The sequence below is a fragment of the Amphiprion ocellaris genome, chromosome 9, assembly GCF_022539595.1.
Source record: "Amphiprion ocellaris isolate individual 3 ecotype Okinawa chromosome 9, ASM2253959v1, whole genome shotgun sequence".
NCBI lineage: Eukaryota > Metazoa > Chordata > Actinopteri > Pomacentridae > Amphiprion > Amphiprion ocellaris.
Genome location: NC_072774.1, coordinates 30698107 through 30712229, shown reverse-complemented (window position 1 = coordinate 30712229; position 14123 = coordinate 30698107). Strand labels below are relative to the sequence as shown.

The window sequence follows — 14123 nt, the reverse complement described above, 5'->3', positions numbered from 1 at the left end:
GTGAGAGACATCACCACCTGTTCAGCTACACTGCTTCTCTCTGTACATTTGTTTGCTATTGTAATGAATTTAGAGAGTGTTTTTGTTGTGTTTTTTGTTTGTTTTTTATTTGGATGGTTAAAAACAGGAGACATTGAAGAACGAATTTTGGAAGAGATGGAAGGGAAAAAAATGTGATTTTGTCAATCAGATAAATGTGTCTTTTCATGCTTTTCAGGCATGTGGCATTTAGCCCATTTGGCCTCCATAATGCTTTTTTTATTGGATATATGGTTGTTTTTGTAGCTGAAACAAATATTTAGTGGAATTAGCATCTATTTTGATAATCACTTAATTAACTACGAAAAAAAAATTTTGTAATAATAAAAATACTAACCATAACCTTGTAGCAGCTTTTCAGCTATGAATTTTTAGCTTTTTTCATATTTATATGTGTGTTTTGGATTGATGTGTGGTAAAAATAAGCTTTTTAAAGACATCACTTTTCATTCTTTTCAGTTAGTCAGTTAGAAACTCAGCTATTAAATGAACTGATATATGAAGGGATTCATTAATTTCAGCCCGTTTAGTTCCTGTAGACTGTTTTCTAATGACATATGCTCATAATAATTAAAAAATATATTCAACAGTTACATCAGGCAGATGTTGCACAGAAGTCGTCCCTGAGATCAAGACCTGCTGCTGTGACGGGGCTTCCTGAAACCAAGACTGGTGAGAATGACGTGGATGGACGGAGCAGGTCCTTACCATCGCAGATCGTCCAGGACGTCGCCATGGCGCAGGTGCAGCAGTCAGCCTCCTCAGATGCAATAGATGAAGGAACTGTGCTCAGACAGGCAGGGAAGGGGGCAGGGCAGCGGGGAGGGAACTGAAGACACAAACATGAACCATGCTTAAATAAAGACTGTTATTTTCCACAGTGCAGCAAACCAATTGATCATGAATCAATTCCACGCACTGTATTTCCACTGTGTAGCCTCAGTGTGAGCAGAGATTATTTATTGTGGATTCTTAACTTGGCTTTAAAGCTCCATCCCTCTCCCACCCACAGAAACACACACAAACACAAATCCTTCCCCAAAAAACAAATAGTTTCAGGAGCAGGTCTCAGTGCTCATCTCCCCCTCCTCGTTTGCCTTCGCAAGTTGCAAAGGTTAGTGAAAGATATGTTTGTCTTTTTCCACTTCAATGAAGGGTGAATTCAGCTCAGTGCAATAAGAAATGGATTACCCATTCATTAAAGGGGCTGCGTCACTCCTCATTGAGTTGGACAAATAACAAATTAATTCCTAGCCGCCTAATTTCTCTCTGTTCTCCACTGAATTTCCGATAACGTCGAATTACTGATCACAGCCATGTGAGCTCCCTCAACTTTTTATCAATTCATTAAAAATGTGCCACAGCGGAGATGCTACTGAGGAAATTCTCTCCCTTTTTTTCTGCATGCTTCCTTTAGCAGCACAACGCTGTGTACAAACAGAGAGCAAGTCGAGTGTTTCGCTGAAATTAGGAAATTAAAAAACACCAGGAACCGTTACGGAAAAAGTTACTTCGTTGCCATTTTGGAATCAGCCTGAAACTTTTCCGCAGTGCATCCTAATATGAAACAAAGATGTCAGAGTAATAGGAGCTCTTTTTGAGTCAAGTGCAGGTCTGTTGATAGCGGTGTTTTGTAAAGTAGCAGTAGTGTATTGACAGGGCAGTATTGATGTTTCAATTAGAGCAGCGTTACATAGTGCTGCAGCATGGTAACACGGTGCGTCTCCTGCCATCTGCTCTGCCTCCACGTCTGACGAACGAGGCACGTGGGGCTAATCGAGCCGCACATGAGCGATGGGACTGCGAGATCTATCACACACACACACACACACACACACACACACACACTTATCCTATGCGCACGTCCTTATGCAGAAAAATGGGGGGAAGGACGATGGAGAGCTCCTCAGCCCTGCTGTTTAAACAGCCTTCAGAAAGCCTGTGATTCCTCCCCTTCTCCCTTCACATGTGCCACAGGAGCAGCCAGCAGGTTATTTTCCTGACAAGGAAACGGGCAAAAGCACCAGATGCACAAGTTAAAATTCTTCAAAAGCTCATCTGATGGAAAGACAAAAAAGGGAACGGCTTCTGCCAGGTTTTCTCGTGCTGGGACGGTCTGAAATAACAGTGTGCAGTATGCCTGGCGTTATTGCCTGCCAAACCACACGAATCAAAGACCTCATTGTGTGGATTACCTCGTTAATCTGTTGATGCCATTGAGTAGTATTGCAGGTGTTAATGTGCCAGTTTTTTTCCCCTTTCTCTCTTCTCTTATTGGGGAGGTGTAGCGTTAGGTTTGTAATCTGCTTTAAATGCTTTCTGGGGAATGAGACGCACTGAAACCCAGCCAAGAGAGCTCTGCTATGATGAAGAGCTTTCTCTTAATACAGCACACAGAGAGGACTGACTGACTGAGGCTGCGGCACTGATGCCAACGGGGAAGAGCTACTGAGCTACACGCCCCACGCCACTTGTTGAAATATATGACTGCATGAATAATGAAAGAGGAAGAGGGAAGTGATATTGCTAAAGCAGTCCCACAATGACATCCATCACAGAAACGCCTCATTGCTCTTCTTCTTCTGTTTCCTCCTGCAAAAACTCTGAGTTGTGTCTCTTTGGTGGAGCTAAGCAGAGCTGTGCCTGCCTGAGCTGATAGACTTTAGAGGTGAAATCTTAAACCAGAAAGAGAGAGAGATAAAGGGGCAGAAAGAGAGAAAGACAGAGGGAAAGGGACAGAAAGAGAGGTAATCCTTGCTTTTTTCTGCTCCCCGGGGTGGTCTCTTCATCCAGGGCCTCAAAGAGGGACAGAATACACCTCCCTGCTACAATGGAGGGGACCCACAGGGGCTGTTGCTATCTGTGTGTGTGTGTGTGTGTGTGTGTGTGTGTGTGTGTGTGTGTGTGTGTGTGTGTGTGTGTGTGTGTGTGTGTGTGTGTGTGTGTGTGTGTGTGTGTGTGTGTGTGTGTGTGGTGGGGGTGCAGCTTTAAGCAGGCCTTTGAGTGGCCTAATTGCATTGGAATACAGCAGTCTGAGAGCTGGCTCAGATCACGGCGGGCTGCTGGAGGGGTTAGCACCCGCACCTCGACAGCCACACTCAGCAAAAGGGCCCCGGCACAAAGCACACAATTAACGCTCTCCCTCTCGTTAACTCTCTCCCCACTTTTTGTCCTCTCCTACTTTTCTCTCATTCTCCTCCTTCTCACCCCCATATCTTAGCCTCTCTCCTCTCTCCCCCTCTCTCGTTCCTCCCTCCCTCCAGACCGACTCGGTATGTCGTCACTCCCCCACTGTATTAATCCTCCCATACAGCCTGTCAATCTCTCCGTCTTTGATGCACACAACAATTACAGTAAGGATGAAAGGCGTGGGTCGGCTCCCGTTATGTAAGCCCTCGCAAGAATTATTGATATCTGAACAGCTAATCTGAAATAAAAACTCTGTTATTACTTTGCAAGAAAACGATCTGTGCTGCTGCATATATTCCAGAGTCTACAGTGCATCTCAAAGTCTCAGGATGTCTATTATTTTGAAGGCACAGAAGTAAAAATACACATTCATATACATCAAGTATATTTGTACATATGCATTCTTCTTATCTTCGAGTTTGTGTGGCTCTAATAAGCAAACAAATATCTACTCTCCTGATTGTTCCCTAAAGATGATGCTTTAGTTACGCAATAATATTCCAACGGGGACTCTCTGTATCTTAGTGGCACTAAACATTTGGCGTTTTTATCTTCTGTAGAGACAGTTCTAGCTTCCAAACTCTTAACCTCTGAACAACTAGCGGATTATTTGAATTGATGATTGCTTGATTGATTGTTCACTTAGGTTATTAAAGCAACAACAAAAAACATTCTCTGCTCGTAGCTTCTCAGATATGAAAATGTGCTCTTTTTTCTTCATATTTTTTAGAAAAATTCAAAGATTCTCTGCAGAAATGTTCAGTTCATTGCTTTGAACAATAATTTGTTATGTTTTCCACACAAAAAGTTCAGTTAAAATGCCATCTACACTTTCTTCACCTCGTAAAAAAAAAATCTGTCAATTTGCAACATTTTTTGTTTCAAAAGTTAACCTACTAGACACTAAAAGTTCTTTAGATCAGTGAAAAGTCCATTCTCCTTGTATGTGCGCTGGAAGGTTTAAGTTTTTACATCACACTTGTGTAAAACTGACTGCATGACGGCAATGGGCTTCAGGATTAGTTGTGATGCCACAAAATCTGCCTTTACCACAAGTAGGGAACTGAGATTTAAGATGAGCACTGAGAAACTTTCCCTCTTCAGCAGAAAAATGTAAAAACACAATTCTAGTGCTAAATCCCACATATATATCATCATGCAAGCCAAGTAACAATAAACACCACACATTTTTAAGCAGAATGGGATTGTACATATAGATACAGTTTGATTATGAACATTATGGTTAGTTGCAGCTCTACATAAAGTGGTGATTGTTGTGTAACGTCCTTCTAAACGTCATTCCAAATTCCTGTCAGAAGGTTTAAGATAACAGGTCAGTGTGTTCCCTCTGCAGTAGACAGTGGACAGTTCATTTTGTGGGTTAATGTCATTATTCTCTCCTCCAGTTTGGATCCAACTGTCCTCGTCTTTAAATAGGACTCAGTGGACAGAGCGTGTGGAACAATCAGTGATTTTAAAAACATATCATATTTAACCAGCCCCTCCTTTGATTTTCTTTATTACATGAGCCATGTCTTAATAAAATCTAATTATTTCCGCTCACAGGACGCTTTCTGGTGAGAAATTGGCAGAGGGATGTGAGTTGATGTATGGGGAGACAGTCGCCTAATTAGAGCGTTAGAAATTGAATCTTTACAGCACACGGGTCATATAATTATCCTACTGTTAATTTAACGCTTACATTCTCTACTGTTCATTTTTATTCCCTTAAACGTAGTTTGGCAGCGGCGCTCGCTGCTCAGCACTGGGTTTTAGTGTAGGAGAGGAGGCAGCGTGGCCCCTAACATTGCCCCCTCTGAGTGATTGAATAACTGCGGACCCTGCAGTCCAAATAACAAGGCTCGCATCATTTATGCATTGTTAAGCCATGTAATTGAAACGAGCCATAGTTTGCATATTACACCATTAAAATAATGTGCTTTGCGTTTCTCCCAACACGACTATTTAAGCCTGTGTGGCGATGTGGTAATTCCTTGAATTACAGCCTAATTACCACAATGTTCTTTTGATTTGGCCGATTTCAATGTTACGCCACAATAATGTTCAATATTACCAGAATGAATTACTGAGCCGTGCCTGGAAACTTTTCCTGGTATGACTTGAATCCTGGCGGCTTCATGTGTTCTAAGTGCAGCTGGATTCACATCTATAAAGGATTATTAGTCTATGAAATGAGATCCATTAAAGGCCCAATCACTAATACTTAATTGAAGAGCTTGAGTTATACATGAAATACGAGCATTTTGTATGTGTTTCTGCCTCGATCATCATCGCCTGCTTTACACTGCTGTGTGATGTTAACAGTTGTTGTTGTTGTTGTTGTTGTGTACTGTTTATCCATACAGGAAAATGCTTGTCTTTAAGTGATAGCAGTTTCTAATCCTATATTTGAACATTTTCTACATTTTGGTTTCACATTGTGCCTTTAAAAGATAAATATAGCAAACTATACATTAAATATACAATGTATAGCCTCATATTACTTTGAAGATGATTGCATTTTACTTTTGATTCTGTTTTTACACCTTCAAAGATTAAAAAATACTCATTTTGACCTCTAAAGCAGCATCAAAGCAAAAAGAAAAACTTGTACCACAACTTAAAATCAGCATATGAATTGAAAATCCCAACCAGGTCATAGAGAACAGACATTTTGCAATTAGCACTTGGCCTTTGTTACACGCCCCTGCGTTGTTCACAGACCTTACTCTATGCACATGACATGTGTCCTTGTGTGAACTTTTGGAATAAATTTACATTGCCAAGAATGATTTGTGAGTGTGAATATTCACCGCTTAGACTTTTGTGTTTTACTGCACAGTTTGAATATTTTCGAAGGAAAATATTTCTTTGATAATTGCTTTTTATATTGCCTTTTAATTTTACTGCGGGTCCAAGTTATTAAATAAAATGTTTAATTACAGTTTCAGTCATTTGCATAGTTTGAAAGTTATAAATTGTGGATATTGAAGAAGTGTCTGTGCTGATTTATAGGTTTAATTTGTGACCACTGTGAATTGTTGTAGGCCATAGACTAACAAAAGGTGCTTTTTAAATTGCATACATACAGTAGGAATTATTAATGCCTTCTAATATATAGATTAAGAAGCTGCTTCAGAAGTTAGAAGGTTGAAACATTCCTCTGCCAAAAAAAATGTAGAAGTTTTGTTTGTGATTTTTTTTTTTTTGCACAGTTTGCTTTATCTGGCTGGAGAGTGAGGAGCAGCTTTGAGAACAGACATAATCTCTTTCATCTTTTTCAGTTTTTCTAGCCCTTTCTCTCTCTCAGGGCCCTGCGCTCTTTACTCCTCCCTCCTTTATCCCGGCGAAGGCTTTGTCCCCGCAGCAGAGAGCCTCTCTAAATAGAGGCCTTTAGATAGTCCAGGAACAGGGGGGAGCAGCAGCGACGCGACTGCTGTTGTTTCATTTACCTCTCCCTATGGCAACCAGCAGCAGTCGGCCAGGAATGTCCCCTCTCTGGACAAAGTCCTGGTCCCTGAAGCTGACACCAAGGGGAACGACAGCTGGGACGGGATGGAAAGCTGCCCTCCCTGCCCCTGGACTGGAGGCCTGAGTTTGGACTTAATCCTCCTCTTCACTTCTGTCTATCTTCACTTTAGTGGATGATGAGGAGCTGGAGAAGCTTTTCACACACTATTAACTCTGTAATCGTTCTCTATAAGACCTGAAAAAATAATTTCTAAATCTCTTCTGGTGATGTAAAGAATCCTGGAAGCCCCTCAGTACTGTTGCACCACGCTCTAATGCTCTCACATAGATCCTTTACAGTGCTGTAAACAACCATTTAGAGGTGATGAAATCCCTCCAACTGCATTTATTAAAGCAGCATTTGGAGAGAGACTAAAATTTCAAAAATACAATAAATTCCTCTAAGTAATTCAGACTATATATAGAAGCTCATCTTCAATCCGGGGACCCTCCTTTTTTCTGTGTGGAGCCACTCCCACCACACAGAACTTGTAAAATTCGCTTTACAGCCTGGTTGGACACAAAAGTTGATCTGTTTCCTTTATGGGCTGTTAAAAGTTTTAAACAACTGACCGACATCTACATTTACAAGTCTGCAGCTGAGGAAGAATACACTAGTCTACATTTTTACAAGCATTAATCACAGAAAGTGCAGAAGACTCTGTCATTATAGATGTGATCGGCAGTGACTCACGTACACATTAACAGCAGAAAAAATGAGTTTAAACTGATGCCAGCAGCCAGTGTAGGTGTTCATGTTTACAATATCAGAGAAAAAACATGAAGCTTTTACCTGCATGTTCTAAACACAGATCAGATTGCAAATTTGAAATTTATTCCAATTTATTAATTTTGTTACAAGAGTTCTTTTTAATAAAATTGATTTGATTGAAACATGCCTGAGCTTTTTCTTTTACCAGATATTTCAATTTAGAAATCAAACTTGTCTTATTATGGCTTTATTCCTCCCTGGAATTAGATTTCAAGTGCATGTCAGGGATAAATTAATGTAAGAACTTCAGTGCTTCATATATATATATATATATATATATATATATATATATATATATATATATATATATATATATATATATATATATATATATATATATATATATATATGATTTTCAATAAGAAACTATGCTTACATTAATATATTTCTCTACATACACAGACAACATTGCACAGACAATACAGGTGTATTAATAGACATGCAGCTACAGTGTCTTAGCAGAAATGTTGCAGCATAAACATTAATTTTTTAAAAAAATTTACAACCTGTAATATGATGCATGTTCAGTATATTTGAATACCCCTCTATGTGGTTTGTAATCTAGCTCTAAAAGTTTGCTTTTCTGATAAAATCGGGCTGTTGCACGCACGTTTCCAGTGACAACATTTAATTGGATTAATGTGCGCACAATTGCAGTCAACAATAACAACAAAATCTAAAGTCTAACTAAATAAACGACTTTTTATCTGCATCAAGAGCGCGTTTATAGTCTCCCCATCAGAGGAGATCCTGGTCTCCTGGAACTAGACTACCTTCAGTCTGAGTCTGGATAGAACATGATTATCAAAGTAAATCAACTGTCTCTTACAGTTGCACTGCTGATCCCGGTGCTCCGTCTCTCCATGCTGCACTCCGGCTCTCCGCTTCCACGGGAGCCTCAACTTGCACCTCTCCAACAAAGAGAGTAGTGTTAGTTGAGACTTGCGCGCAGCCAATCGGCGCGCCGTTGCCCTTGGTAACCACGTCCATCATCCCCCGACGTCCAATGAGCGGCGGGGGCGGGGCGGAGTCCAGGTGCGCCTCGGCGTACTCTTGGCAGAGCGCCTGGGAGCCGCCTGTGGGCAGGAGAGGATCTGTCAAATGCGAGGTTCCTTTAATAAGAGCGACCAGTCCGGCTCCGAGAGTCATGGCGACCGCAGCGTCTAACCACTACAACATCCTCACCTCCAGCGCATCCATCGTGCACTCGGAGCCCGGCAGCATGCAGCAAGCCACGGCGTACCGGGACGCGCAGAGCCTGTTGCAGAGCGACTACCCGCTGCAGAGCAACAGCCACACGCTCAGCCACGCACACCAGTGGATCACGGCGCTGTCCCACGGAGAAGGAGCCCCGTGGTCCACCAGCCCGCTCGGCACGGAGCAGGATATCAAACCCGCGGTGCAGGGCGCCCGGGACGAGATGCACAATTCCAGCAGCAACCTGCAGCACCAGTCACGGCCGCCGCACCTGGTGCACCAGACGCACGGGAACCACCACGACGGCCGGGCGTGGAGAACCACCACGGCGGCGCACATACCGAGCATGGCGACGACGAACGGCCAAAGCCTTATTTACTCCCAGCCGGGCTTCAGCGTCAACGGGCTGATCCCGAGCAGCGGGCAGGGGATGCACCACCACAACCTAAGGGACAGTCATGACGACCACCACAGCCCGCATCTCAGCGACCACGGCCACCCTCCGTCCCAGCATCAGCACCAGCACCGGCCGCAGAGCCACCACGACCACTCGGACGAGGATACGCCGACCTCGGACGACCTGGAGCAGTTCGCCAAACAGTTCAAACAGCGGAGGATCAAGCTGGGCTTCACGCAGGCGGACGTGGGACTCGCCCTGGGGACCCTGTACGGAAATGTGTTTTCCCAAACCACCATATGCAGGTTTGAGGCCCTGCAGCTCAGCTTCAAAAACATGTGCAAGCTGAAGCCTCTGTTGAACAAGTGGCTGGAGGAGGCGGACTCCACCTCGGGCAGCCCGACCAGCCTGGACAAAATAGCGGCGCAGGGGAGGAAAAGAAAAAAACGGACTTCAATCGAGGTAAGCGTAAAAGGAGCTTTGGAGAGCCATTTTTTGAAGTGCCCTAAACCGGCAGCGTCGGAAATAATCAGCCTGGCGGACAGTCTGCACCTGGAGAAAGAAGTGGTGAGGGTTTGGTTTTGTAACAGGAGACAGAAGGAGAAACGCATGACCCCTCCCGGAGGAGCGCTGCCGGGGAGCGAGGATGTGTACGGGGACACGCCGCCGCACCACGGGGTCCAGACCCCGGTCCAGTGAACCCTGCTGGACCGCTGCTCCAGGACTTGTTTATCCTTTTTATTTATCCCCCAAGGTTATATATAAATCACTGGACTATGAAACGATATAGTGGGTGTTTTATGTATAATAGATTGCAGTGAGTACTTACACAATATCTGCAGTGAATATCTGAGAAATGGAAAAGAGTGAGGGGAGGACAGGACATTTCTCCCTGAGCTAAAGGAACATAAGCCTGTGTTGTGTTCTCCGAGGATACATGCCCAGCACTGTGACTCCAGTCGACGCAGTTTCAAGGTGTAGCCCCTATTGTGTATTGAAATTATACTTGACGAAAAAAAAGGAGGGAGGGGAAGGAGTGGTTTTTAGACGAAAAGCATAGATGAATGGTTTCCATTCGCCACTTTTTATATTAAATCCAACATTTTTTTGTTTTATTTTTTTCCTATTTTTTTTTTATTTTTTTGCTGTGCGTAAAATGGAAAGCAAAGGCGTTTTAGTTTTGTAGCTCCCAAATTGTGCGTCCAGCAGTGAAGGGTGCGTGGGTGGAGCAGTGGAGGGGGTCAAAGGAGCTGCGTTAATGGAGTAAACCGGAGGCCGGTGGAGGCTGCAGCCCCCAGTCAGCCCGGTGGAGTCCAGCTGAGGGTGAGCATCGCCTGAGTCCCATCTGTCAGCCAGGCAGCATTCAGACACTGCTGGGAGGCTGCAGGCCGTACAGCTCTTATTTATTCTGAGGATTGAGGTCAGGATTTACTTATTGTTATTAGTGTTATTATTAATAATACGTGCAGCTCATTGGCTCCAATAATTGGTCTGAATGCAGCAATGTGGCAACTAATTTAAAAAAAGAAGAGTTTGACCTCTATCACGAGTCGACCAGCAGTGTAAACAACAAGTCCAGTATTTTTTCCACACAACGAGCGTTAAATAATATTATTTCCCCCCCTCAGAGCGTCTCCCAGCTCCAGGAAGGGACTCCGTGGCGACTGATTGGATTATATGGCACTTTTCCACAACAGGATGGGCTCTAGATACACAGATCTCTACAGAAAAAAATACGATGGCAGCAACTCTCACAGAACATTTGGATCCACTTTTGTAAATATTGTATAACTTTAAAAGTCATGGCTTCGTTCATTCTCTTTTCTTTCTTCTTATTTTCTTCCTTCACTGGGGCACTTTTTTTGGATTGATGTTTTCAAAAACAAGCAGGTTGAGAATCCAGTTTCCACCCATAGCTACTACCTACTGCCTTGTATTTGTGTGTTCAGCGTCCTTTATTTTGTTGCCGAAATTATGTTCATTTATAATTTAGATGCTTTGTGTTGCGCGTTTTTATTTTGAGTCTCAATTATTATTTTTTAATCGAAGTGAAAGTTTAATTTGTCTTATTTGTCTATGGAGTTTGGTTTCTGCCATTTGGCGTCCGCTCTTAGATTACAATTGATCGTGTTTCCAGTCAGAATTGAGTGCTTTGAAGACTGAATTCAAATTAATCGATGGAGAAAAAAAAAGGTAGAAAATCGTCCACAAATTAATTAGAGCTGAGTGGATTAAAATTAATACATCCTTATGATTAGTGTTTGAAAAGAAAAGTAACGATAATAACACTACGGCCTTTTACATTTCCTCCCAAAAACACATTTTAGTTGCATCCAAAAAATTGCAGCATATGATCAAAATGATTTTTATTGTTATTAATATTATTATTATCCACGAGGTGTTGTTTCATTTGTGAGCTCGTTGCCATGCGTATAATTTCAGCCATTTTGTTGTTAAGTTTTTTTTTTGCTTTATTATGGGGAGGGGAATTAGACATTTGATTTTATTTTTTTAGTTTTGTTAATGAGATTGTAATTTATTCTGCGATGGATTTTTATAGATGACACAAAAAGGGCGAGATATATATGAAATGATACTGAAGAAGGTTTTGTAGTGGGAAGGGAAGGGGGGAAGACAGATTTTTTTTTTTTTTTTTTTACTTTGCAGCGGGATTGTTACAGCCTGGAACCGTCACAGCTAAATGTACATACATCTTTATTTTCCCCTCCGTACAGTAGCTTGCTTTTTATTTTATGCAAAGACACAAAACCAGGGATTTTTTTCCTCTCTCCTCTCATGTGGAAACAGATTTTTTTTTGTTATTATTATTATATTATTATTAATATTATGTCCCCCTCACACACGTTTTCTGTTCTCCTGCTGGAAAACAACATCGTGGCATTGAAATGTTTCCTCAGTAGCTTTAAGGAATCGATCCAAGTCATAATTCACTGGAAATTCAAGTTGTGGGGATGTAGACCTGTAGCAATCCAACGCTGTTTATTTCTCCTTGTTTTGTTTTAATTGCTTGTCAAACCAGTTTTCTTTTTTTCCTTCTTTAATTTATTTTTCATTTTTGTTTGTTTTTATTTGTGGGGGTAAAAGAGGGGTGGGTTGGGGGTGTTATAGGCTATGACATATTCACTGGATGAACTTGGGGGTAGATTTAACGTAGAGGTGATAAATGCCTGCAGGTGTTTGCATCACTTTACACATGAACAATGGACTTGCACATTTTTAAATAATGGGGTTGATATTAAACAGCTTTTTTCCAAACGTCGAGGCTAAATGTTCTTATTTTGATTTTATATATATCTATACATAATTCTGCATATCAGAAATGCTTCCTACAGTGAGTTCACTATCTGCTTGACAGCTGGGGTGTTAAAAAAAAATCTGCTTCTTGCTTTGAGCCCATTCGTTTGAGTGGAATTAATGGCCGAGAGAAAATCAGGGTTGATGAATGGAAGATTGTGAGCCGATGATGTGTTGTTTTCTGCCCCAGGGCTGCTTTTAAATGAACTGGCTTTGACTGAGGGGGAAAAGAAAAAAAAATACAGCTCCTATCTAGGGTTACATTAGTAAAGGGGAGGGTGGTGGGGTCCCAGGACCAAAAAATGTCACTTTATGAGGACTGGAACGGGTCTAGAATTGTAATATTAAAGGTTTCACTGTTATTCTGAGTGTGGTGGAGTTCAGAACTCTTCTGGAGATCAGCACAAATTGGATTTCAAACAAAGACTTGCAGATTAATGGTTGTTTTCACCATCTTCTACAAAAAATTGCCACCATTTTTATTATTATAATTATTGTTATTATTTTTATTATCAGTTGATTTCAGAAAGCAAAACCTTGCACTGTTTTGAACATTTCTTGACACCTTTAAATAGGCGGAAACGACTTGGATTTTTAAAGCATCAGTGTGTTTTAAATAATTTTAAATTTACAGGCTTTAAATTTGTCCCTTAAACGTCTTGTTCCATAGATTTTTTTTTTAAAATCAAGATAAAAATGAATCCACTGTAGTTTTTCTTGGCAGTGATGCAGCCACTGGTGACCCTGATGGTATTTTCTTACTCCCTTTACTTAGTCATTAGTCCCAAAGGAATCTGTGGTGTGATGTTTGTATGAGCATCTGTCTAAACAAAAAATAATATCTTGCCTTGACCTGACAGCCAAAATTGTCGTTTCACGTATTGCTAAAAAAAAAAAAAAAAAAAAAAAATGTCAGAAAACACGTTGACTTGTGTGTTTGTAATAATATTAATTCAATGACCTGATATTTGCAGACTGAGTGAGGTTTTCTCTCCTCAGCATTACTGGGAGGATCACTGGGGAATCAATATCTGATCAGTCAGTGATGCTGTTGACCAATGAACCTGATCAGAACAGCAATAATAATCAGAAATAATAACAAACAGGACGCTGTTTAATGCATCCAGCCATGTCTGCAGAGTCTAAGGTGGTTTTTATGTTAATATGTGCGTAATGATATAAAAAGTGGCGTTTTTCTGCACTGTAATTTCCATTTAAGAACACAGATGCCTCCTAAAGTCTGTGGGTTCTTCTTCCAGAGGCAGTTTTTTTTTTTTTTTTTTTTTTTTTTTTTTTTATTATCAGAGCCAATATGTTGAAGTGAGCAGAGCCGATATTATCCTGTGTGGCGCGTCCGGATCGTTTAGTTGTTTTGGTGCTGATGCAGGAGGAAACATAACGGATGTCCCTCTCTGCATCATCATCATCATCATCATCAGCCGCCGTTTGACCTGTCATGTGGATGACACCCGGACAGACAGAAATCTCTCCCTGATCTCTGAAGTAGACTTTTATGGAGCCGAGTATTTAAAAAAAAGAAAAACCAGTGCGCCCTTGTGCCCTTCATCCGCTCTCTAGCAGATACAATTAATAGCGCGTCGCGTTAATTACACCTTCCTTTTTATTTAGGTGACTTGAAATTTCCCATTAGGCTCCCAGGGAAGGAAAATAAAGCGGCTGAGCTGTGGAGAGACACAGACACAG

The 14123-nt window shown here is 41.5% G+C and overlaps 2 protein-coding genes across 2 annotated transcripts in view; both read left to right on the top strand.

The window, feature by feature from the left end:
• The window catches only part of LOC111564532 (proprotein convertase subtilisin/kexin type 4-like), a 207130-nt gene extending 199490 nt beyond the window's left edge, over positions 1 to 7640 (top strand). The window contains exon 21 of the mRNA XM_055013942.1: positions 630 to 7640. Within this exon, the coding sequence (XP_054869917.1) occupies positions 630 to 872 (243 nt within the window). The 3' untranslated portion in view covers positions 873 to 7640. The remainder of the gene's footprint in view (positions 1 to 629) is intronic.
• Positions 7641 to 8569: 929 nt separating this feature from the next.
• Positions 8570 to 12384, top strand: pou3f2b (POU class 3 homeobox 2b). Its single transcript, XM_035943008.2, has 2 exons — positions 8570 to 10427; positions 10733 to 12384. The coding sequence occupies exon 1, from the start codon at positions 8658 to 8660 to the stop codon at positions 9801 to 9803; it is 1146 nt and encodes a 381-aa protein (XP_035798901.1). The 5' UTR covers positions 8570 to 8657; the 3' UTR covers positions 9804 to 10427; positions 10733 to 12384.
• The last annotated feature ends 1739 nt before the right edge of the window (positions 12385 to 14123 follow it).

Bases quoted from the DNA above. Each gene is read 5' to 3' on its own strand.
- pou3f2b (XM_035943008.2), top strand. From the start codon at position 8,658: ATGGCGACCGCAGCGTCTAACCACTACAACATCCTCACCTCCAGCGCA.